This window comes from Oncorhynchus mykiss, chromosome 27 (genome assembly GCF_013265735.2).
Source record: "Oncorhynchus mykiss isolate Arlee chromosome 27, USDA_OmykA_1.1, whole genome shotgun sequence".
NCBI classification, from domain to species: domain Eukaryota; kingdom Metazoa; phylum Chordata; class Actinopteri; order Salmoniformes; family Salmonidae; genus Oncorhynchus; species Oncorhynchus mykiss.
Genome location: NC_048591.1, coordinates 3,556,434 through 3,581,416, shown reverse-complemented (window position 1 = coordinate 3,581,416; position 24,983 = coordinate 3,556,434). Strand labels below are relative to the sequence as shown.

General features: G+C 45.5%; 1 protein-coding gene across 9 annotated transcripts in view; it reads left to right on the top strand.

Annotated features, from left to right (window-relative positions):
• The window catches only part of LOC110507356 (dedicator of cytokinesis protein 10), a 179,459-nt gene that overhangs the window by 137,071 nt on the left and 17,405 nt on the right, over positions 1–24,983 (top strand). For 6 of the 9 annotated variants that reach the window (XM_036965496.1, XM_036965495.1, XM_036965494.1 and 3 more), the window contains exons 30-47: positions 978–1,074; positions 1,208–1,240; positions 1,690–1,868; positions 2,997–3,113; positions 5,199–5,316; positions 5,439–5,560; positions 7,194–7,308; positions 9,330–9,396; positions 11,312–11,359; positions 14,087–14,191; positions 15,728–15,837; positions 16,169–16,284; positions 17,017–17,154; positions 17,359–17,541; positions 17,836–17,946; positions 18,501–18,716; positions 21,955–22,012; positions 23,057–23,155. In XM_036965496.1, coding sequence (XP_036821391.1) covers positions 978–1,074; positions 1,208–1,240; positions 1,690–1,868; positions 2,997–3,113; positions 5,199–5,316; positions 5,439–5,560; positions 7,194–7,308; positions 9,330–9,396; positions 11,312–11,359; positions 14,087–14,191; positions 15,728–15,837; positions 16,169–16,284; positions 17,017–17,154; positions 17,359–17,541; positions 17,836–17,946; positions 18,501–18,716; positions 21,955–22,012; positions 23,057–23,155 — 2,032 coding nt within the window. The remainder of the gene's footprint in view (positions 1–977; positions 1,075–1,207; positions 1,241–1,689; positions 1,869–2,996; positions 3,114–5,198; positions 5,317–5,438; positions 5,561–7,193; positions 7,309–9,329; positions 9,397–11,311; positions 11,360–14,086; positions 14,192–15,727; positions 15,838–16,168; positions 16,285–17,016; positions 17,155–17,358; positions 17,542–17,835; positions 17,947–18,500; positions 18,717–21,954; positions 22,013–23,056; positions 23,156–24,983) is intronic. The other 3 variants (XM_036965499.1, XM_036965500.1, XM_036965501.1) reach the window with 2 other exon arrangements.

Sequence of the window (24,983 nt, the reverse complement as noted above, 5' to 3'; positions counted from 1 at the left end):
TTATTGTGAAGGTGTAGGTTATATTACATGGATTTATTGTGAAGGTGTAGGTTTAATTACATGGATTTATTGTGAAGGTGTAGGTTATATTACATGGATTTATTGTGACGGTGTAGGTTATAGTACATGGATTTATTGTGAAGGTGTAGGTTATATTACATGGATTTATTGTGGTGTAGGTTATATTACATGGATTTATTGTGAAGGTGTAGGTTTAATTACATGGATTTATTGTGAAGGTGTAGGTTATATTACATGGATTTGTTGTGAAGTTGCAGGTTATATTACATGGATTTATTGTGAAGGTGTAGGTTTAATTACATGGATTTATTGTGAAGGTGTAGGTTATATTACATGGATTTATTGTGAATGTGTAGGTTATATTACATGGATTTATTGTGAAGGTGTAGGTTATATTACATGGATTTATTGTGAAGGTGTAGGTTATATTACATGGATTTATTGTGAAGGTGTAGGTTATATTACATGGATTTATTGTGAAGGTGTAGGTTATATTACATGGATTTGTTGTGAAGGTGTAGGCTATATTACATGGATTTATTGTGAAGGTGTAGGTTATATTACATGGATTTATTGTGACGGTGTAGGCTGTATTACATGGATTTATTGTGAAGGTGTAGGTTATATTACATGGATTTATTGTGAAGGTGTAGGTTATATTACATGGATTTATTGTGAAGGTGTAGGTTATATTACATGGATTTATTGTGAATGTGTAGGTTATATTACATGGATTTATTGTGACGGTGTAGGCTATATTACATGGATTTATTCAACTTTTTAAAATGTATATGTTACAAAGGTCTGCATCAGTCGCCAGGAGATGCTAAATGTGTTTATGTTAATTAACGGTCAATTACCGTGAGACCGACAGTTACTTGCTTGACAATCACCCGGCTGACGAAATTCCGTGACCACCACAGCCCTAGTTGTGACCCCGATGTTTCTCTCAACAGGTGCTGTGTGAGTTCAAGTTTGAGTTCCTGCGAGAGGTGTGCAACCACGAGCACTACATCCCTCTCAGTCTGCCCCTCCCCTCCGCTCACATCACAGGTCAGAGGTCATCTAGGGTTCACAGGGACCTAATCGAAGTCCGTCTTAGGTATTAATGCCGTTGCATTCATCTTCATTCATTGCACCGCTTAACACTTTCTTTTCTGTTCTTTCTCTTTCCTGTCCATTTCAGACAATGCATCACAAGAGAAGCAAAGTGCTCAGGGTAACTATTGGTCCCGTGTTGTGATATTCACATGATGTTGTACTGGTGTTCTTTACCATACGACCAGAACTGGATGGAATTAACAACCCATCATTTAGTTCTAACATTTAGTGTAGTGGTGGTTGTGCAGGAGAATTCTCGTATGGGCAGCAGTAGTATATTTTTCAACCTCTGGTACTAGGACCAGCTCAGCTCTCTCTCACTAAAATGATTAGCTGACATCAATTTAGTCTAAAGTGTTAGTTTTAATGTAAGCATTCCTCCAAGGAAGGAAGGACCATAGCTTTCTGGTCTCTGCTATAAAGAAGGTTGAGAACCACTTGTACATGAGCTCTCTCTCTCTCTCGCTCTCTCTCTCTTCCTCCCACACTCTCTCTTTCTGCCTATTTCTCTCCCCCTGTCTTTCTCCCCCCCAACCGCCTCTCTCTCCCTCCTTATTCTCCCCCTAGTGGATGTGCCGGAGTACAGCCTGACGGGCGAGTTCTGCCGGAAGCACTTCCTGACGGGCTTGTTGCTACGGGAGCTGGGCCTGGCGTTGCAGGATGAGCAGGACCTGCGCCACCTGGCCCTCGCCAGCCTCAAGAACCTGATGGCAAAGCACTCGATGGATGCCCGCTATGCCATGAAGGTACGCCACACACGCCAACGCCATGCACCAGATGATAATATAATGTCCCCAATGGCACCCTATTTTTTTATAGTGCACTACTTTTGACCAGAGCCCTGTAGTTGAGAAGTTAGTGGATTCGACTATTTCAGCCAGACCCATTGCTGACAGGTGTATAAAATGGAGCACACAGCCATACAATCTCCATAGACAAACATTGTCGGTAGGATGGCCTCACTGAAGAGCTCAGTGACTTTCAGCGTGGCCCCATCATAGGATGTCACCTTTCCAACAAGTCAGTTTGTCATATTTCTGGTTCCAGATCTGATCATGTAATGTTTGTCTGTAATAAAAGTTGTGACGGTAAGCTAGGGCCAGGTAGCAATATTAGCCTGCTTCCAGATCGGTTTTAGTTTAGCCAACTCCTCTGATTACCGTTGTGAGTTGGCTGAAGTGCAAGCAGATCTGGGACCAGGCTGTACCAATATTGATGTTCCACACAGGAAACTGAAATGTTCTGATTGGACAGTGTACAATGTACTACAGTTGACGGAAACATATACACAGTAAAAATCACTTTTTATTTTGCCTGTCATCACGTCACACTTCCAGGAGTGTTCTCTGTGTCAAGATTTTCTCACAGATATTGGATTGACTAAAAGTGTGTGTGTGTGTGTGTTAGGAAAGAGAGGCGCATTACAGTGGTGGCTAGGATGATATGAAACAGCAGGAAATCATTAATCTGGACACACACACACACACACCCTATCCTGCGGTTCGGTGTACAGGAAGTGTATAGGGCACTATGTACAGTAGGGAATTGGGTGCCATTTTGGACTCAACCCCAGACAGCCAGAACCCATCTGAGATTAGAAGTCTGCCAAACCCAACACTGTACAACTGTTGACAGATCTCTGTTCCTCTCTCAATCAGGCACAGTTTAAAACCCCTGATAGTTACTCTCTGTAGGTCTGTCGCTCACTATCGGTGTCTCTCGCTCTGTCTCAAATTCTCTCTCTCTCTCTATTCCCTCCTTTTCTCTCTCCTCTCTCTCTCCTCCCTATCCCTATGTTTCTCTCTGCCACCCCTCTCTTTTCTCCCTCTGCCCCTCCCCCCTCTCTCTCCTACCTCTCTCTTCATATTCTCCAGGATAAGCAGGCGAGGATAGCGTCCCTCTACCTGCCTCTGTACGGCCTCATCCTGGACAACATGCCTCGCTTCTTCCTCCGAGACCTCTTCCCCATCTACTTCACCTCCAGTGACCAAGTAAGAGTTTGAGATCTATTTAAACAGTGAACTGTGTCCCTCTGGCCCAGTGCAGTTACAGTGAAATGTGTCCCGTGAAATGTGTCCCGCTGGAGTCACGGTGAAATGTTTCTCTCTGGCCTAGTGGTGTCACGGTGAAATGTTTTCCTCTGGCCTAGTGGTGTCATAGTGAAATGTTTTCCTCTGACCAAGTGGTGTCACAGTGAAATGCTTTCCTCTGTCCTATTGGTGTCACAGTGAAATGTTTTCCTCTGGCCTAGTGGTGTCACAGTGAAATGTATCCATCTGACCAAGTGGTGTCACGGTGAAATGTTTTCCTCTGGCCTAGTGGTGTCACAGTGAAATGTATCCATCTGACCAAGTGGTGTCACGGTGAAATGTTTTCCTCTGGCCTAGTGGTGTCATAGTGAAATGTTTTCCTCTGACCAAGTGGTGTCACAGTGAAATGTTTTCCTCTGTCCTAGTGGTGTCATAGTGAAATGTTTTCCTCTGTCCTAGTGGTGTCACGGTGAAATGTTTACCTCTGGCCTAGTGGTGTCATAGTGAAATGTTTTCCTCTGTCCTAGGGGTGTCACAGTGAAACGTTTCCCTCTGGCCTAGTGGTGTCACAGTGAAATGTTTTCCTCTGGCCTAGTGGTGTCACAGTGAAACGTTTCCCTCTGGCCTAGTGGTGTCACAGTGAAATGTTTTCCTCTGTCCTAGTGGTGTCACAGTGAAATGTTTTCCTCTGTCCTAGTGGTGTCATAGTGAAATGTTTTCCTCTGTCCTAGTGGTGTCACGGTGAAATGTTTACCTCTGGCCTAGTGGTGTCATAGTGAAATGTTTTCCTCTGTCCTAGGGGTGTCACAGTGAAACGTTTCCCTCTGGCCTAGTGGTGTCACAGTGAAATGTTTTCCTCTGGCCTAGTGGTGTCACAGTGAAACGTTTCCCTCTGGCCTAGTGGTGTCACAGTGAAATGTTTTCCTCTGTCCTAGTGGTGTCACAGTGAAATGTTTTCCTCTGGCCTAGTGGTGTCACAGTGAAATGTTTCCCTCTGGCCTAGTGGTGTCACAGTGAAATGTTTCCCTCTGGCCTAGTGGTGTCACAGTGAAATGTTTCCCTCTGGCCTAGTGGTGTCACAGTGAAATGTTTCCCTCTGGCCTAGTGGTGTCACAGTGAAATGTTTCCCTCTGGCCTAGTGGTGTCACAGTGAAATGTTTCCCTCTGGCCTAGTGGTGTCACAGTGAAATGTTTTCCTCTGGCCTAGTGGTGTCACAGTGAAATGTTTCCCTCTGGCCTAGTGGTGTCACAGTGAAATGTTTTCCTCTGGCCTAGTGGTGTCACAGTGAAACGTTTCCCTCTGGCCTAGTGGTGTCACGGTGAAATGTTTTCCTCTGTCCTAGTGGTGTCACGGTGAAATGTTTCCCTCTGGCCTAGTGGTGTCACAGTGAACTGATTCCCTCTGGTGCAGTGGTGTCGCCCTCTGCTTAAGTGATCTCATTAGCGTTTTCTCAATTGGTCTTGCTCAACTCCTGCGTACTCTCTCCTCCGTCCTCTCTCGCCTCTTTTGGAAAAGGTCAAAGGTAATTGAGAAGAAGCGTGGAGGAGAGGGAACGTGGATGAAATGAGACTCTCCACCAGCGGCGGATCCAAAAATTGTGATAAAATGAATGAAGTTACTCGTGCATGGCATTTTATGGATAAAACGATAAATCCAAAAACACATTTTCATGTGAAGTTAATGGGATAACATGTAAAGCAACATGTGATAACATGAAACTACACGTGAAAACATGTGAAGTGTTCCAAAAACACATGCTTTCACATGTGAAATCGTGGTTTTAGCATATTGTTTTTAAAGGTGTGCTTGCTTTTCTCCTCTGACAAAACAAAAGCTGATTTCAAAAGGGGTGCGGCAGATTTCTAAACACTTCGGCGAAGGATGGGTTTTCGGGTCACAGAGGAGACAGGAAAGAGGGTGGAGGACGGACTTTTGCCCAAATGAGAAAAGGCTACAGTGAAATGTATCCATCTGACCAAGTGGTGTCACAGTGAAATGTTTTCCTCTGTCCTAGTGGTGTTAGAGAACTCTTTCCCCCTCTCCAGGGTTCAAGAGATGACCTGAGTGTGGGAGTGGGCGTGGCAGGTCCAGTGGCTCACGTCATTCGCCATGGTAACTCAGTGGATGCCTCCTTTTCCAAAGAAGTGCTCAACTCTATCACAGGTAGTGTGTGCGTGCGTGCATACTTTTGCATGTGTGTAGGCGTGTTTGCAACTGTGTGTGCACCTCTCTGCACATAAAGGTCCATAAGTCTAACTCCCCCCCCCCCCCCCCCCCCCCCCCAGCCTTCTCCTCCCTGGCTGTTTCCACGGGTAACCATGCCGACTCACGGGGTTCTCTGATCAGCATAGAGTCCAACCCCAGCACAAGTGACAGGAACAGCGAGAAGATGGACGGGTGTGAAAAGGTGAGAAAGATGACAACACTCACTCAGCAGTATTTCATGTCCAGAAATGTTGTGCAGACACTGTGCTGGCTTAATTAAAGAAAGAACAAAAAGAAAATAGCTACAGCATAAAGAAGAATGTGTGTCTTCCTCCTCCTCTCTCTCTCTCTCTGCCACCCCCCTCTCTACCTCTCACCACCTCTCACCTCTCTACCTCTCACCTCTCTCTCTCTGCCACCCCCCTCTCTACCTCTCACCACCTCTCACCTCTCTACCTCTCACCTCTCTCTCTCTGCCACCCCCCTCTCTACCTCTCACCTCTCTCTTCCCACCTCCCAACTCTCTCTCCCCTCCCCCTCTCCCTAACTTCTCTCTCTCTCTCTCTCTCTCTCTCTCTCTCTCTCTGCCACCCCCCTCTCTACCTCTCACCTCTCTACCTCTCACCACCTCTCACCTCTCTACCTCTCACCTCTCTCTCTCTGCCACCCCCCTCTCTACCTCTCACCACCTCTCACCTCTCTACCTCTCACCTCTCTCTCTCTGCCACCCCCCTCTCTACCTCTCACCTCTCTCTTCCCACCTCCCAACTCTCTCTCCCCTCCCCCTCTCCCTAACTTCTCTCTCTCTCTCTCTCTCTCTCTGTCACCCCCCTCTCTACCTCTCACCTCTCTACCTCTCACCTCTCTCTCCCCTCCCCCTCTCCCTAACTTCTTCCTTCCTTCCTTCCCCCTCTCTCTCTCTCTCTCTCTCTCTCTGTCACCCCCCTCTCTACCTCTCACCTCTCTACCTCTCACCTCTCTCTCCCCTCCCCCTCTCCCTAACTTCTTCCTTCCTTCCTTCCCTCTCTCTCTCTCTCTCTCGCTCTGCCACCCCCCTCTCTACCTCTCACCTCTCTACCTCTCACCACCTCTCACCTCTCTACCTCTCACCTCTCTCTACCTCTCACCTCTCTACCTCTCACCTCTCTCTTCCCACCTCCCACCTCTCTCTCCCCTCCCCCTCTCCCTAACTTCTTCCTTCCTTCCTTCCCTCTCTCCCTCTCTCTCTCTCTGCCACCCCCCTCTCTACCTCACCTCTCTCTTCCCACCTCCCAACTCTCTCTCCCCTCCCCCTCTCCCTAACTTCTTCCTTCCTTCCCTCTCTCTCTCTGCCACCCCCCTCTCTACCTCTCACCTCTCTCTTCCCACCTCCCACCTCTCTCCCCTCCCACTCTCCCTAACTTCTTCCTTCCTTCCCTCTTTCTCTGCCACCCCCCTCTACCTCTCACCTCTCTCTTCCCACCTCCCACCTCTCTCTCCCCTCCCCCTCTCCCTAACTTCTTCCTTCCTTCCCTCTCTCTCTCTCTGCCACCCCCCTCTCTACCTCTCACCTCTCTCTTCCCACCTCCCACCTCTCTCCCCTCCCACTCTCCCTAACTTCTTCCCTCTCTCTCTCTCTCTGCCACCCCCCTCTCTACCTCTCACCTCTCTCTTCCCACCTCCCACCTCTCTCTCCCCTCCCCCTCTCCCTAACTTCTTCCTTCCTTCCCTCTTTCTCTGCCACCCCCCTCTCTACCTCTCACCTCTCTCTTCCACCTCTCACCTCTCTCTTCCACCTCCCACCTCTCTCTCCCCTCCCCCTAACTTCTTCCTTCCTTCCCTCTCTCTGTCATCAGTTTGCCCGGCCTCAGTCTCTGATAGGCTTTGGATCTCGCTTTGACAAGCTGGACCAGGCCGAGACTCGCAGTCTGCTCATGTGTTTCCTCCACATCATGAAGACCATATCGGAGGGTGAGACACATAGTGTTACCTCCATGCAGGTCCAACTGTATAATTCACTACAGTACGCTCCAAAAGTATTGGGACAGTGACACAATTTATTTATTTATTTTATTTTGGGATTTGAAATGATACAATGACTGAGGTTAAAGTAGTAAAAAGTTCCGTAGTATGTGGACGCCACTTCAAATGAGTGGATTCGGCTATTTCAGCCACACCAGTTGCTGACGTGTGTATAAAATCGAGCACACAACCATGAAATCTCCATAGACAAACATTAGCAGTAGAATGGCCTTACTGAAGAGCTCAGTGTCTTTCATCGTGGCAACATCATAGGATGACACCTTTCCAACAAGTCAGTTCGTCAAATTTCTGCCCTGCTAGAGCTGCCCCGGTCAACTGTAAGTGCTGTTATTGTGAAGTGGAAATGTCACTGCGAAGTGGTAGGCCACACAAGCCTCCCAGAACGGGACTGCCGAGTGCTGAATATCGGCTGTCCCCGGTTGCAACACTCACTACTGGAACAGTGGAAACGCGTTCTCTGGAGTGATGAATCACGCTTCACCATCTGTCAGTCCAAAGGACAAATCTGGGTTTGGCAGATGCCAGGAGAACTCTACCTGCCCGAATGCATAGAGCCAACTGTAAAGTTTGGTGGAGGAGGAATAATGGTCTGAGGCTGTTTTTCACGGTTCAGGCTCTTAGTTCCAGCGAAGGGAAATCTGAACGCTGCTACATACAATGACATTCTAGACGATTCTGTGCTTCTAATTTTGTGGCAACAGTTTGGGGGAAGGCCCTTTCCTGTCTCAGCATGACAATGCCCCCATACATAAAGCGAGGTCCATACAGAAATGGTTTGTCGAGATTGGTGTGGAATAACTTGACTGGCCGTACAGAGCCCTGACCTCAACTCCATTGAGGATGGGATGAATTGGAACTCCGACTGCAAGCCAGGCCTAATCGCCCAACATCAGTGACCGACCTCACTAATACTCTTGTGACTAAATGGAAGCAAGTCCCCGCAGCAATGTTCCAACATCTAGTGGAAATCCTTCCCAGAAGACTAGAGGCTGTTACAGCAGCAAAGGAGGGACCAACTCCATATTAATGCCCATGATTTTGGAATGAGATGTTTGAACAGGTGTCCACATACCTTTTGACCATGTAGTGTATTTGGTCCAATATTCACAGCACGCAATGTCTACATCAAGCCTGTGACTCTACACATTTGTTGGATGTATTTGCTGTTTGTTTTGGTTGTGTTTCAGTTCATTTCGTGGACAAATGAAAGGAATGGTGCATAATGTATTGTGTCATGTTGAAGTCGCTTTTTTTGTAAGTAAGAATAGAACATGTCGTCTCTAAACACTTCTACAGCGATGTGGATGCTACCATGGTTACGGGATCATCCTGAATGAGTCACGAATGATGGTGAGCGAGAAAGTTACGGAAGTATCATCTGCACTTTAACCTCGGCCATTGCGTCATTTCAAATCCAAACTGCTGGAATCCAGAGCCAAAACAGCAACAAAAAAGTGTCACTGTCCCAATGCCTTTTGGAGTGCACTGTCTGTACATGTGTTCTTTATGTAGTTCTATGGTTAACCCCTTCACTACCAGACCATAGCCAATAGTACAGTGGCCTGCTAGCAATCGGACCATATGCTAAGCCCACACTGCAGTAGCCGGGAAGCTGGTACCAATTCCTTGGCGTTAACCTCTTCCATACCAGACCGTAGCCAACAGTAGGGTTGTTACGATACCAGTATACTCGATTTTCCATGGCAACAAGAAGAACACGGGAAGAAGTCTAAACTATGTCTTATTGGTGCTAACGCTTGGGAAGTAAGCATATGTGTCTCTGGATGACGAAAATAAGGCTGTTCGTTTGTTTGTTTTGCTTGCCATGATACTTAAAGAGTATTGCGATACTGGCACGCACTGTTAGTCAACTTCTTGCTTTTGCACAGTGAAGTAGTACAAGTACAGGTACGTGTGATAAGAACACAGACTTTTTCTTCTATTTGCAGAGGTGATGGTTTCCTATTGGCACCGAGCCATACACCAGGAGATCTCCGACTTCTTCAACATCCTGGAGTGAGTAGCCACAGTGTTAACACTTCCTCTGTCCCTGTGTCGATGGGCAGATACTACAGGTGGCTGGATACATTGCATTTATTGTCAAAGACACGGCTGCCCATTTCAGACTTCAAATAAGTAGTTGAACACACAAAGCTGGGAAGAAGTTGAATAAAAGGAGAATATGGAGAATTAAAAAGAGTGTTCTTGCTGACTCAAGCACACTAATGAGAATTGTTCCGCTGACTTACACTTTAATGTGGTTGGGGTATTGGTGCTGGTGTCTCCAATATTATTGCTTGATGACTAGCAGAAACCTACTAAAGGATCCCCCCCCTTTGGTGATGAAATGTGTGATCGTAGTTTGACAATGCAACACCCCACACCTGATTAAAAACACTAGCTTTTACAAAAAATAATCACATTTGTGTTTTAAAAAACAGTCGTGATCTAATTCACAGTTGTGATGTATTCATTGCCAAATGAACGGTCTTGTCAATCAATAAAAATGTATCGCACTGCATACTTGTACTGTAAGGCCTATCACATGCTGAAGAACAGGAACCCACTGACGGTGTTGTAGTGATTGATGTTGCTTCGAAGACCGTCCTGCCACTGAACTGGACATAAACAGTGTCTCCCACCTCCAACGGAACACTGTTACACTGTTTCCCCCTCACATTATTGATCAATTCACCATTCTTCACTAAAACACTGTACATTGTGTAACAGAAATTGTTAATTCCTTTTAACATTGGTTGTGAAGAAGCCTATAGAGGAAGAGAAGAAATTATAACATTTTTTTGTTGTTGACCATACCGTATAGATGTATACTGAACAAAAATATAAACCCAACATGCAACAATGTCGAAGATTTGGCTGAGTTACAGTTAATAAAAGGAAATCAGTCAGTTGAAATAAATGTATTAGGCCCTAATCTATGGATTTCAAATGACTGGGCAGGGGTGCAACCATGGGTGGTCCTTGGAGGGCATAGACCCACCCACTTGGCAGCCAGGCCCACCCACTGGGGAGCCAGGCCCAACCACTTGGCAGCCAGGCCCACCCACTGGGGAGCCAGGCCCAGCCAATCAGAATGGGGTTTTCCCTACAAAAGGGCTTTCTTACAGAAAGAAATACTCCACCCCCTCTTCATACGATCCCGCTGGTGAAGAAGCCAGATGTGGAGGTCCTGGGCTAGCGTGGCTTCACGTGGTCTGTGGCTGTGAGGCTGGTTGGATGCCCTGCCAAATTCTCTAAAACGACGTTGGAGTCAGCTTACGGTAGAGAAATGAACATTCAATTCTCTGGCAACAGCTCTGGTTGACATTCCTGCAGTCAGCATGCCAATTGCGGTCCGGATTGAATCTAAACCTAACTTGAAGTTGAACTTTAATAGGCTTAGTTGAACTTGAACTTTAGTAGTTGAACTTTAGTAGGACTAATGAGTCTGTCCTCTCATTACGTGGAGGGAGGGAAGGAGGAAAGTGTACATATCAGAGAGAGACAGAGGAGGAAGGGAATAATGGGAGACTTGGCAGAGGGGAACGAATGAGACTGATAAAAGAGTGAGAGAGAGAGAGAGAGCGGGGGGCTCTTAAACTGACGAGAGTTATAGAGAAATAGGCTCCAACTTTTCTCCCCTAGCCTCCACTCAGCTCTGCAGTAAATTCACTGCAGTAAATTCACTTTCCTGTCTCTGCTGGAGCTTCAGTTTTTATAACACACAGCTCCAAGACACACAGTGCTGTAGTACCTCTCCTCAGCTCACACTGGACACACACACACGCACACATACATACATACACATATATACACACATTGTGACAGCACGCACGCACGCACAACACATACCCACATGCACACACATGCTTATAAACTTATACTCAACACACACACCCTAATACACACTCTCTCCTCTTCCTCTATGCAGGCTGTGTCTCCAGCACTTTAGATTCCTGGGGAAGCGCCACATAGCCAGGTAAGTATCAGCCTTCCACAGGGGCTTTTAGCTGATACTATGTACCTGCAAAACCCCTCCCACTCAGAGGTTTTGTGTGTGTGTGTGTGCATGTGTGTATGTGTGCGTGTGTGTGTGTGTGTGTGTGTGTGTTTTCATTGGTTTTATCAATGAAAGACATGCAACAGAACCTTGTGTCAGATTGTTTGAAATGTAATGTTTGCTCAACAGCCAGATACACACACAAACACACATTCAACCACACACACATTCAACTACCCTCCCCCCAACTGACACACAGTCACATACACACTTAATGTGCATAATATATGCGCATGCAACAGTCGGTCACACACAAACACATAAACGGAATATGTGTACTGTATGCGTATGCACACATACCCAGCCTACTCCAAGGATCCAGGGTGGGGCTCACTGACTGTCTCCCTAGCCACAGCTGCTGCTGCCTGTGTGTCTGTGTCTGTGTGCATGTGTGTTTGCGTGCTTGTGTCTGCATCTACTGGGGAGACAAGAAAGAGGGTGGATCCCCTGCCAACCCCATAGTTCTCCTGCTGCTGGCTGCAGTCGATAGGGGGAGGGAGAAGAGAGAGAGAGAGAGAGAGGGTGGAGAGGAAGGGGGAAATATGATTAATGGCAGACACACAGATGTTGACAACGAGGTGGGCGAACTGGGACGTTTCTCACTGTCGTGGTTGGCAAGAGCATGGTAGTTGGGGGGGGGGGGGGGGGGGTCTGTCTGTTTGCTGTGTCTGTCTGTTTGTTTGTGTGTCTGTTTGTGTGTCTGTTTGTGTGTCTGTTTGTGTGTCTGTCTGTCTGTCTGTCTGTCTGTCTCTGTGTGTGTGTGTGTGTGTGTGTGTGTGTGTGTGTGTGTGTGTGTGTGTGTGTGTGTGTGTGTGTGTGTGTGTGTGTGTGTGTGTGTGTGTGTGTGTGTGTGTGTGTGTGTGTGGTGAAGAGCCTGATCACATGGATATGCTCTCGTGAGCTCAAACCAGTGTGTGATGCTGTTCAATTCACACCTCAGATATAGATATTGGGGTACACTGTGTGTGTTTGTGTACGTGGATCCTGGAGCAGTCATAGGCTTTCCCAGCCAGACTTTTTCTCTTCGCCTGAATTTGAATTCCTCTCGTCTAATTTAATTTGTCCTTATTTCCTCCTCAATGTGAAGAAGAATAAAAAGCAGAGACGTTTCTTTTTTCTTTTTGTCAGAGCCAACAAAAGGCTGGGAATGTGGCGTTTTTAACTTTGTCAGGCATTAGTAGAATAAAAACCAAGGGGCTGGGAGACTTTTGACCAGAGCCCGTAAGTGCACTATAAAGGGAACAGGGTGCCATTTGGGTCACATACGTTGTCTGGGGCTGATAAGTTACATGCAACCTTAATCAGAGAGGCTGCTGGGGAATTTGAATAGTCTCTATTCTAGATTCTGACACAGGCTCTAATAGATCTACCCCTGGATTGTTAATAGGACCAGTTCTGCTTTTTCTCGAGTTCTTGTTTAGATTTGTTTTATTATTTGTGTGTGTTTGTATTGTATTTGCGAGACATCCTACCTGCACTGTTTGACGCTAGAAACGTACGCATTTCGCAGGCACCTGCTATAACACCTGCACATCTATGTATGTGACCAATCCACTGATTTGGATTAGACAAAGGCAAATAGGGTGCCATTTGGGACCTATCCACTAAACGGCTGTTTTCCGTGACACTTGTCAGCGTTTCTGTAACATTGATAAGGCATGAGACACTCGTAAACACTGATATGACATGTTAACACACTGATCACACTGGAATGTGTGTCCGTTGACCTTGCTCTTGCCTCCCCCTCTGTGTTTTCTCCTCCACGCTCCACGTGTTGATGTGTGTATTGATGTGCTAATGGATGGTCCATGTGACTGCACATGTATTGATGGCCACACTTTCATGTGCGGCGAATGCGGTGCAACGAAGACTGATTTCTTACTGTTTAACCCTAAAACTTCTGCTGGGGATATTGTTGTGTGTGTGTGCGCGCGTGCGGGTGTGTGTGTGTGTGGCTACTTGCATGGCTTTGCCGCTGTCATATGTAAGCTAATGATCATGTAGCATTCATGTGGCATGATGACCATCCCTCCTCCCCATCATCCCTCCATCCGCTGCTCTACATTCTCTGTGTGTACTGACCGTAGTAGCATCAGTGACCTGACCACTAACAAATCTGCTAATTGAGATAGCATTAGCTGGTCTTGTTAGGCTCAATTCATCTGTTCCTCTCTGTCACCACATACACTAGCTAATGTATTAGCAGCAAGCAAACTAGCTTCCAACTAATGCTCTATAGCCCTTAAAATACTTCCTAACTAACGGCAACCTCAACCTAACATTGGAAAAATGTATTTATTTCTCTATCTAACGCCACTAACCCCGCTACTTTGCTGTGGCAGCGTTCAATACTGAAATGACCCCTTCCTCTTTCTGCTTGGCTTGATGGCTTTAGCCCACCTGATTCCACATGTATCACGCGTTTCAGAGTAGGAGTGCTGATCTAGGTTCAGGACCCCCCCCTGTCCTTAATAATCTGATTCATTATGATCTGAAAGGCTAAACTGATCCTAGATCAGCTCTCCTACTCTGAGATGCTTGGTAAATTTGGGTCGTGATGTTCATATTGACAACGAGGAGGAAGAGTAATGATGATAATGATGATGATGCTGTTACTTAACGCTGGTGTCATTGGCTTGTGAACAGGAAGCTAGCGGCCGTGGTAAAGCTGGCCCAGGGCACCCAGAACAATGGCACCCTGAAGGGCTCTAACCATTCCACCCAGACCTCCACAGGCCTGCTCCCTCAATGGTAAACACACAGTCGCTACCTGGGGGCCCTCCACACAGGGAGCAGGGTGAAGTTTTCCCTACCACCTGATCTTGGATCAGTTTAGCGTTTACCCCACTAATGGTTAAGGTTAGGACCGGGGGAGGGGAATCTGTACCTAGGGGAAACTTCACCTCGGAGCTCCACACAGCGTCCGACACATCCTCACACACACACGTACCCTTTTCACACTACTGAGCTGAGCCGAGCCGAGCTGTACTCTGCTGGCCTGGTTACGCATCCACTATAGTTGCTGGAACCGGGCTGGAAAGGACCATGTGAAAATAAGATATCAGAGCCAGTATAATATAGTTCAGGTTGTCACCACGGTGACAAGGGTGATAAATACAGTGGAATTCTGAAAGTATTCAGACCCCTTGACTTTTCCCCCCAAAAAATTGACGTTACAGTTTTATTGTAAAATGTGTGTAGATCGATGTCAAAAAAGGACAATTAAATCAATTTGAATCCCTCTTTGTAACGCAACAAAATGTGAAAAAAAGTTAAAGGGGGTGTAGACTTTCTACAGGCAGTGTATGTATGTAACAATAGCTACAATAGTCTTACATTTTGGGGGGGGGGGGGGGGGGGTTTACTGGACAGAAATGTATAGCTTACTGGACCAAAGCTCTAAATAAAGTGGAACAGAAAAGCTCCTTTCTGCCTCTATATCCCTCAACTCCATGTTAGTCCAGTAAACTACACGTTTTTAGTCCAGGAGACTATAAATAGGACTTAAACCAGCCGAGTTTGTGTACACCATTTGTCCTGTTATGAGTTTAGTTCACCATTGCTGCTCATCAGTGTTGTCTTCATGGTCCTGAACAAGTGACCATCCATGGTGGACATTGTGAGTGTGTCATGTGACATAGTGTGGTGGCCACTCTGTTTGCCCAGCATGCCCCTCCCAGTGTCTACCATACGTGTGGCGTGGTGTAATTGGCTAGTCCTTTGTCTGCATATCCCCCCCCTCATTAAAAATAGGATCCCTGTCTTAACGGCAATCCCGTTTAACTACGTGGTCGCATTAACATGTGTGTTGTCACGTTACAGGGGATGTTGTTTTCTTAGACATTTTCACACACTTAGGACCAATCCCAAATGGACCCCTGGATCCTACGCCCTATGCACTTGTGGAGATCTGATAAGACTTAACAGGTGCAGTCAATAAATGGTCCTCCAAGGTTAGTTGGACCTTTCCCCATATTGCTTATACCAATCACGTCCTCTCAGATCTCCACAAGTGCATAGGGCATAGGGTGTACTGGTCCATTTGGGATTGGGCGGCAGTGCAGAATTACAGGCTGTTTTCGAAGGTGGAGTGACTATTGGGTGTCGTGTTCACGAAACGCAAAACATTATGAAACGGGTCAAATGAGCGTTCCTATTGGATACGTTCACAGAGTATCTCTCTTTGTTTCAAAATGCTTTCACCTGTTTCGTCTCTGCTGAACACCACCCCTTGTGAGGTTGAAAGTTGTGTGTTGTGTGTTTGACCCCTGACCGTCTGGTCACCAGGATGCTGTCAGGACAGGATGGCCATCGGCACGCCCGCTCCCAGACAATGCCCATCATCCGGGCCAAGAACGCCCTGACCAACCCCAAGCTGCTGCAGATGATGGAGACTGGTAATGTCCCCCCGAGTACTCCCGCCTAACAACACTGCTGGGCAATGCCATCCCATTTCAAAACTGTTTAGTTCACATCAATGTGTTCTGTTATTTAGTTAGTTAAGTTAGCTTTTGTTGTCCTAGGCCAATAGCTTGTTTTACTTTTACCAACTGCCAATAGTGCTATTTCTTATCTATTACAGTGCTAAGTAACATTACTTAGCTATTATAATTCTGTCTCTAGTGTTGTCTTTTGTTAGGTGCATGAGGGCTATTGCTAGGGTTAGGGTTGGGCTGTTGTTGCTAGCTGTGCTGCTGTACCATTGCCCTTTTCCTGTCCTTCCCTCAGATGGGAACATCCCAGAGGGTGACCACCTGAGCCCGACGGACATCGAGGCCAATCTGTCCACCGAGGTGGCCCTCATCGTACTGGATGTCCTGGGCCTCTTTGTCCATCACCACAAGGTCAGACAACAACACTGACCACTGTCTGAATGGTCAAACACCGATCAACCTACAGACCTGTTACGGTTGCTCAACTTTCCCGAAATCCCAGTTGGAAGATTCCTGGAATCTCAAGGGAATAAACAGGAAATCCAACCAGCATTTCTGGAAAACCTGGGAATTGTAGGGGAAATTTCAAGAATTTTGCCTTATCCTAGACCTGTCATTCATGAGCCTATTTTAATACGCCACTGCCACCTTGTGGTTATTACTAAGAACTACAGTGACTTTTTCGCCTGAAATCTGTTTAACTATTCACTATTGTTTCACTTCACTGAATCTGAGATATTCAGTTTGTATTCCAAGCTATGGATTTGTATCTTCTGTTGTTCTTGTAGGTTACTGTGCACTCCTCAGTCCTCAAGTTAGCTGTTCCTCAATACCTATAACCTATAATTGCTATACTCTGTAAAGCAACCCGGCAACCTAGACATGCTGCTTTTTTTTGTCTTTTGACTCTTTTGTGATTCATATTACGTCTGTGTCCCAAAGGGCACCATTTTCTCTATATAGTGCACTGATTTTGACAAGAGCCCTATAGGCCCTGGTCAAAAAATAGTGCACTATATATGGAATAGGGTACCCTTATTCCCAGACTCAATTGGTACCGCAGTGCCGGCTGGTGGACGAGGTAAGGAATAGGGTGCCATTTGGGAAGCGCATATGTTGATTGTTGTTCATTCTCTCCCACAGAAACAGTTACTGCAGGACGAGGGTCAGAACCTGCTGATGAAGAAGGTGTTCGACACCTACCTCCTCTTCTTCCAGATCAATCAGTCCACCAGCACCCTGAGACACGTCTTCGCTGCCCTGCGCCTCTTCATACAGAAGGTCTGTGTACTGGCTGATAGCTCTCTCACACCCATGCACACTAACTGACTTCATATTACATTATTGACGCTGAACTCTCCCTCTTTCTCGTCCTTTCTCTCCTTCCCTACTCTCTTCCTATTTAACCCCATCTCTTCTCTATCCCCTTCCTTACTTCCTCTCTTTCTCCCTTCTTACACCCTCTCTATCTCTCTCTCTCTCTAGTTCCCCTCTGCGTTCTTCCAGGGTAAAGCAGACCTGTGTGGCTGCCTGTGCTACGAGATCCTGAAGTGTTGTAACCACCGCTCCAGCTCCACCCAGACTGAGGCCTCCGCACTCCTCTACTTCTTCATGAGGAAAAACTTTGAGTTCACCAAGGGAAAGTCCATCGTCCGCTCCCACCTACAGGTCAGTCAGTGGGGATGGAGGGATGTGTGTGGTGTGGGTCTTGGTGTGGGGGTGGGGGTGGGTATGTGTGAGTGTGTTTGTGTGTGCCAGAGCTTTCTTTATTTTCACTGTTTTGTTCGGTGAACACAGGGCCTGGATAGAGAAAGGCCACAATATTTCTATGGCTCTGAAACAGACAGTTTGGCAGCCGATCAGAGACCACACACACATCGCCACACTGTTTCAGAGCGGGTGTGATTAGCGTCACCTTCACTCTCGTTCCCTTTCCCTCCTCTCTCTCTTCCATCCCTCCAGCTGATCAAGGCAGTGAGTCAGCTGATTGCGGATGCTGGCATCGGAGGCTCACGCTTCCAACAGTCTCTGGCCATCATCAATAACTTTGCCAACGGAGATGCTCCTCTCAAGGTGAGAACAGGGACTGGAGTGAGAAATGTTTTGCATCCCAAATGGCACCCTATTCCCTTTAAAATCCACTACAGTATATATCAGGGATGGGCAACTGGCGGGGGAACTCAATTGGGGTGTCAACTTACGAGGTAGAAAATTAGACAACACAAGGTGCAATTTCTAAATTACGCTGTGTATCAACAGTTTTTCTCTTGTAATGTCAGTCACTAATAGTCACTCAATTAGCCCTTGTCTGCAAAATATTTTTTGATTGGTAAGTTAGTCTAGGGGCCAGCTATGGCAATAGGGTGGCGTTTATTTGGGTGTCAGCCATGGTGTTGAGGAATTAGAGAGTTAGTGATTCCTCTCTTAACTCCCTCTAGTGACTAATAATTTGTATATGCTGCGATTATGCATACTGCCCGTGTTTGATCTGATGTGACATGCACATTGTTTCTGTAACTGAGCCACACAGAAGCCACAAACCCTTTGCCTGTGTTTACGGGCAAAAAGGACAATAAAACCTTTTATGAAGTGTGACGTCATCGTGTATGATCCATCCGCCCTCCCAGAACACACCGCTCCCTGCCGAGGTGAAAGACCTGACCAAGCGGATCCGCACGGTGCTGATGGCCACGTCCCAGATGAAGGAGCACGAGAAGGACCCGGAGATGCTGGTGGACCTGCAGTACAGCCTGGCCAACTCCTACGCCAGCACGCCCGAGCTCCGGCGCACCTGGCTGGAGAGCATGGCCAAGATACACGTCCGCAACGGAGACCTCTCCGAGGTACAGTAGGACTGGGTTACTGGGATATGTTATGGGTTGTGTGATCTGATGCTATGTTGTGTATACAGGGTACAGAGGTATGTACAGTGGGTATTATAAGTATTCACCCCCTTGGATTTTTTTTCACCTTTTGATGTGTTACAAAGTGGGACTGAAATGAATTATATATTTTGTTGTCATAGATCAAAATACTCTATAATGTCGAAGTGAAAAGAAAATTCTACAGAAGTTTACAAATTTAAATAACAAAAAAAAATAGTTGTGGCATAAGTATTCATCCCCTTTGTTTAGGCAAGACTAAATTACACGGATCAAAAATATAAACGCAACATGCAACAATTTCAAAGTTTTTACTGAGTTACAGTTCATATGAGGAAATCAGTCAGTTGAAATACATTCATTAGGCCCTAATCTATGGATTTCACATGACTGGGAATACGCATCTGTTATTCACATAACTTTTTTTTTTTTTTTTAAGGTGGGGGCGTGGAATGGGAAAACCAGTCAGTATCTGGTGGGACCACCACTTGCCTTGTGCAGCGCGACACATCTCCTTCGCATAGAGTTGATCAGGCTGTCGATTGTGTTCTGTGAAATGTTATCCCACTTCTCTTCAATGGCTGTGCGAAGTTGCTGGACGTTGGTGGGAACTGGAACACGCCGATCCAGAGCATCCCAAACATGCTCAATGGCTGACATGAGTATGCAGGCCAGGGAAGAACTGGGACATTTTCAGCTTCTAGGAATTGTGTACAGAGAATTGTGACATGGGACCGTGCATTTTCATGCTGAAACATGAGGTGATGGCGGCGGATGAATGGCACGACAATGTTCCTCAGGATCTCATCATGGTATCTCTTCGCATTCAAATTGCCATCAATAAAATACAATTGTGATTCGTTGTCTGTAGCTTATGCCTGCCCATACCATAATCCCACTGCCACCATGGGGAACTCTGTTCACAACGTTGACATCAGCGAATCGCTTGCCCACACAATGCCATACACGTACCATCTACCTGGTACAATTGAAACCGGGATTCATCCGTGAAGAGCACACTTCCAGTGTGCAAGTGGCCATCAAAGATGAGCATTTTCCCACTGAAGTCGTTTACAACGCCAAACTGCAGTCAGGTCAAGACCCTGGTGAGGACTACTAGCATGCAGATGAGCTTCCCTGAAGCCCATTCCCCCGCCAGTTGCCCTTTGTGCAGAAATTCTTCTGTTGTGCAAATCCATAGTTTCATCAGTCCAGGTGGCTGGTCTCAGACGATCCCGCAGGTAAAGAAGCCAGATGTGGAAGTCCTGGGCTGGAGTGGCTTTATGTGATCTGCGGTTGTGAGGCGTTGAACATACTGACAAATTCTACAAAACAACGTTGGAAGTCTTACGGTAGAGAAATTAACAATAAATTATCTGGCAACAGCTCTGGTGGACATTCCTGCAGTCAGCATGCCAACTCCCTCTAAACTTGAGGCATCGTGTTGTGTGACATTACTGCACATTTTAGAGTGGCCTTTTATTGTCCAGTGGATTAATTATCTGGGCAATGGAGAAATTATCACTAACAGGGATGTAAACAAATATGGAACATTTTGGGCATCTTTTATTTCAACTCATGAAACATGGGGTCAACACTTTACATGTTGCGTTTATATTTTTCTTCAGTGTAGTTCAGTTGTAAAATCTGGTTTAACAAATCACATAATAAGTTAAATGAACTCAATCTGTGTGAGAAAAAAAAAATGACTACCCCCTTCCTCTGTCCCCCATACATACACACAACATCTGTAAGCTCCCTCAGTCAAGTATTGCATTTCAAGCGCAGATTCATTAACAAAGACCAGGGAGCTTTTCGAAAGCTTAATAACAAAGAAGGGCAGTGATTGGCAGATGGATAACAATAACAAACCAGACATTGAATATCTTTTCATGCATGGTCAAGTTAATGATGAATGATGTATTAAACCACCCAAACACAACAAAGACACAGTCGCCCTTCAGAACTGACCTGCAAGACAGGAAGGAAACTGCTCAGGGATGTCACCATGGTGATTCTTGTAAACAGTTACAGAGTTCAATGGCTTTGACAGGAGAAAAATCAGAGGGTGGATCAACGATATTGTAGTTACTCCACAATAATGACCTAAATGACAGTGAAAAGAAGAATGCATATATACGGAATAAAAAATATTGCAAAACATGCATCCAGTTTGCAACAAGGCACTAAAGTTGGAATAAACTTTTTGGTCTAAATGCAAAGCCTTATGACAACACATCAGTGAGTGACTGCCTCCTTATTTTCAAGCATGGTGGTGGCTGCATCATGGTATGGGTATGCTCGACATCGGCAAAGACTGCACAGTTTTTCAGGATAAAAAGAAACGGGATGAAGCTAAACACAGGCATAATCCTAGGGGAAAACCTGGTTCAGTCTGCTTTCCACCAGACATTGGGAGACAAATTCACCTTTCGGTAGGACAATAACGTACAACACGAGGCCAAATCTACACTGGGGTTGATTACCAATAAGACAGTGAGTGTGCCCGAGTGGCCAAGTTACAGTTTTGACTTAAATCTGATTTCAAATCTATGGCAAGACTTGAACATTTCTGTGTAGCCATGACCCCCAACACCTAATGGCCAAATATTGCACAGTCCAGGTGTGCAGAGCTCTTAGAGACAAACCCAAGAAGACTCACAGCTGTAATCACTGCCAGAGGTGATTACATCTAATCAAGGAATATTTGTGTTTTCATTTTTTATTACTTTTTAAGAAATGTTGTGTAGATCATTGATTCATAAAATCACAATTAAATATATTTTAAACTCACTTTGTAACACAATAAAATGTGTAGAAATCTAAGGGGGTGAATACTTATTATACCCACTGTACCATCCCACCTCTGACACCATATCATCATTTTTAGCGGGTAATTCAAACTTGTTCAGACTGCCACAGTCTCAAGAAGCCTACCTCCATTGGAAGTGTTTATAATGTACTTTCCAAGACTAGGTTTGTCACCATGTGATAGTGTTCAGGGGCCATATCAGAGCATCTCAGAGTAGGAGTGCTGATCTAGAATCATCTCACCCACTGTCCATGTAATCCAGCTAATCTTATTCATTGTGAACTAAAAGTCCAAACTGATCGTAGATCAGAGACGCCTAGTTAATGATGTGATGGTATCTGTGATTAAACTGTTCACCTCCTTTCCTCCTGTTCCTCTGTCCCTCAGGCGGCCATGTGTTACATCCACATCTCAGCCCTGATCGCTGAGTCCCTCAAGAGGAGAGGTGAGCACAGCCCGGTGGGCCATAACATGGCAGTACTGCTAACAAGCTTCTGGTGTGTGTGTGTGTGTGTGTGTGTGTGTGCGTGCATGTTTGTGAAAAGAGAGTGACAGGGTTGGGCATTGATTACAACCATGGAGACAAAAACCGAGAGTGTGTGATGGTGGCAGTTTGCAAGAATTTAGTTGTGTGACGTAGCGAGGGGATGTGGTCACTTTATTGGCATGTGTGTGTGGAGAACCTATAACCTCTTTGCTTGTGAGTCTTCTGGCCACTTCTGTCCATCGATTGGCTGGACAGCATGTGTGACATCATCATTCAGCGCTTTGTGCATATGGCTATTGTAGCCTCTCTGTGCAAACATTTGTTTCTAACTAGTTCTTCTGCTTGTGTAGGGGTGGAAATGGTATGAGTGGGTTGATATGTATGCTTGTGCGTGTGTTTGTGTATACATGTGCTTGTGGGTTTGTTATACACTGTGTATGTTTGCATGCTTTTGTGTGTTGGCATATTACGTAGTGTGTGAGAGAAGAGAGGTTAGTCAGAGCTGAGCTGTGTGTGCTCTCTCACAACTCGAGTGTCTGGAAACAATGACATCATCCAATCAGCACACAGAGGCCTCTATGTGCTACAGTACTGGCCATCCACTCTTTACTCTCTCATACACAAACATAGGATGCATCCCAAATAGCACCATATTCCCTGGACAAAAGTAGTGCACTTACATAGGAAATAGGGTGCCATTTGGGACTTAGCCAGTGTCTGCTGCTGTGAGTGTGACTTCACATCCTCTCATGTATAGTATGCGCTACTATGACACGGGAACTCGGTGTCTCCATCTGCGCGGGATTGTGCTTGCTAGCCTATGCATGCTTCACCGTTCAGCGCATGAGCCGTCATCGCTCTCTCTCTTTCTGCCGCCACACGCCGGGTGTGGAAAGCATGCCCTGTGAAGCACTGGCTTGTCGTGAAGTGAAAAAAGGCAAAACAGCAAGTGGAAAGTTACATTGTGTACCTTAAACTCCTATACTCCTCCTTATAACGCAGGCTACTGGAAACCTGACAAGGCCAGGATGTCAAGTGTGGTTCCTGAGGAGCCCAATGTCATTAACTGTAGCCCCTTACTAACCCCCCGAGATGGAGAACGTGAGTGTGCCGCCACGGAACAGGGATGTTTAAAGGGTGGGGGCGATACAAGCTATGCTTACTTCAGAATCAGAACTTTATTCGTACATTTACAGTTGAAGTCGGAAGTTTACGTACACCTTAGCCAAATACATTTAAACCTTTTCACAATTCCTGACATTTAATCCTAGTAAAAATGCCCTGTCTTAGGTCAGTTAGGATCACCACTTTGTTTTAAGAATGTGAAATTTCAGAATAATAGTAGGGAGAATGATTTATTTCATATTTAATTTATTTGATCACATTCACAGTGGGTCAGAAGTTTACATACACTCAATTAGTATTTGGTAGCATTGCATTTAAATTGGGCCAAACGTTTTGGGTAGCCTTCCACAAGCTTCCCACAATAGGTTGGGTGAATTTTGGCCCATTCCTCCTGACAGAGCTGGTGTAACTGAGTCAGGTTTGTAGGCCTCCTTGCACGCACAAACTTTTTCAGTTCTGCCCACAAATGTTCAATAGGATTGAGGTCAGTTGCTTTAATATATCCACATAATTGTCCTGCCTCATGATGCAATCTATTTTGTGAAGTGCACCAGGCCTTCCTGCAGCAAAGCACCACAACAACATGATGCTGCCACCCCCGTTCTTCACGGTTGGGATGGTGTTCTTCGGCTTGCAGGCCTCCCCCTTTTTCCTCCAAACATAACGATGGTCATTAATGGCCAAATAGTTCTATTTTTGTTTCGTCAGACCAGAAGACATTTCTCCAAAAAATACGATCTTAGTCCCCATGTGCAGTTGCAAACCGTAGTTTGGCTTTTTGATGCCAGTTTTGGAGCAGTGACTTCTTCCTTCCTGAGCGGCCATTCAGGTTATGTCGATATAGGACTCGTTTTACTGTGTGTGTGTGTGTGTGTGTGTGTATATATATAAAATGTGTGTATATATATATATATATATATATATATATATATATATATATATATATATATATATATATATATATATATATATATATATATATATATATATATATATATACACACATTATTAATTCACTTAGTCTATTTTATGAGAATTTGTAAGATTCTAATTTGCACAAAATAGACGGAGACCAGTCTTATCAAAAATAGATAATAGTATTTATTCTCGGGGCGCGCTGCCATGTAACCACGAACAGCAGTTTATATACAAAATTTGACGTCACAGGTTCTAGAATGAATCTCCTCCTCCCGACCAAGACAGAGCAAGTTTAAAAGTTCATTCCGACCCACTAGCACACACACAGGACACACAATAAAACTGAATTAACTCTTGACCCCTCACCATTATCGATCACCACTTAGCTGACAGTTCTAGTTAACAGAAAACCTGGGAATGCACTCACTGCCTTATCTAAAACACCCCAGAGCTAAGTTTTGTCGGTTCAACCATAGGTTAAAGACCTTTTCTGTTTACTTAAAAACCCCACTTCCAATATTCTCCAACCTGGCTGGAATGGTATTTATTTTTATTTAATTACCCCCTGTTTCAGGCTCCACAATCCCTCACTTATGAATTCATATTGTTAATCAGATATAATAAAACAGAGTATAAGTTTACTTAGTTACAGTTCTATTTAAAATGGGGATATTGTTTAGTCATTTATTCATAACATTCCTAACAGTACCTGTTTCCTTCAGCATCTTCATAAGGTCCTTTGCTGTTGTTATGGGATTGATTTGCACTTTTCGCATCAAAGTACGTTCATCTCTAGGAGACAGAGCGCGTCTCCTTCCTGAGTGGTATGACGGCTGCGTGGTCCCATGGTGTTTATACTTGCATACTATTGTTTGTACAGATGAAC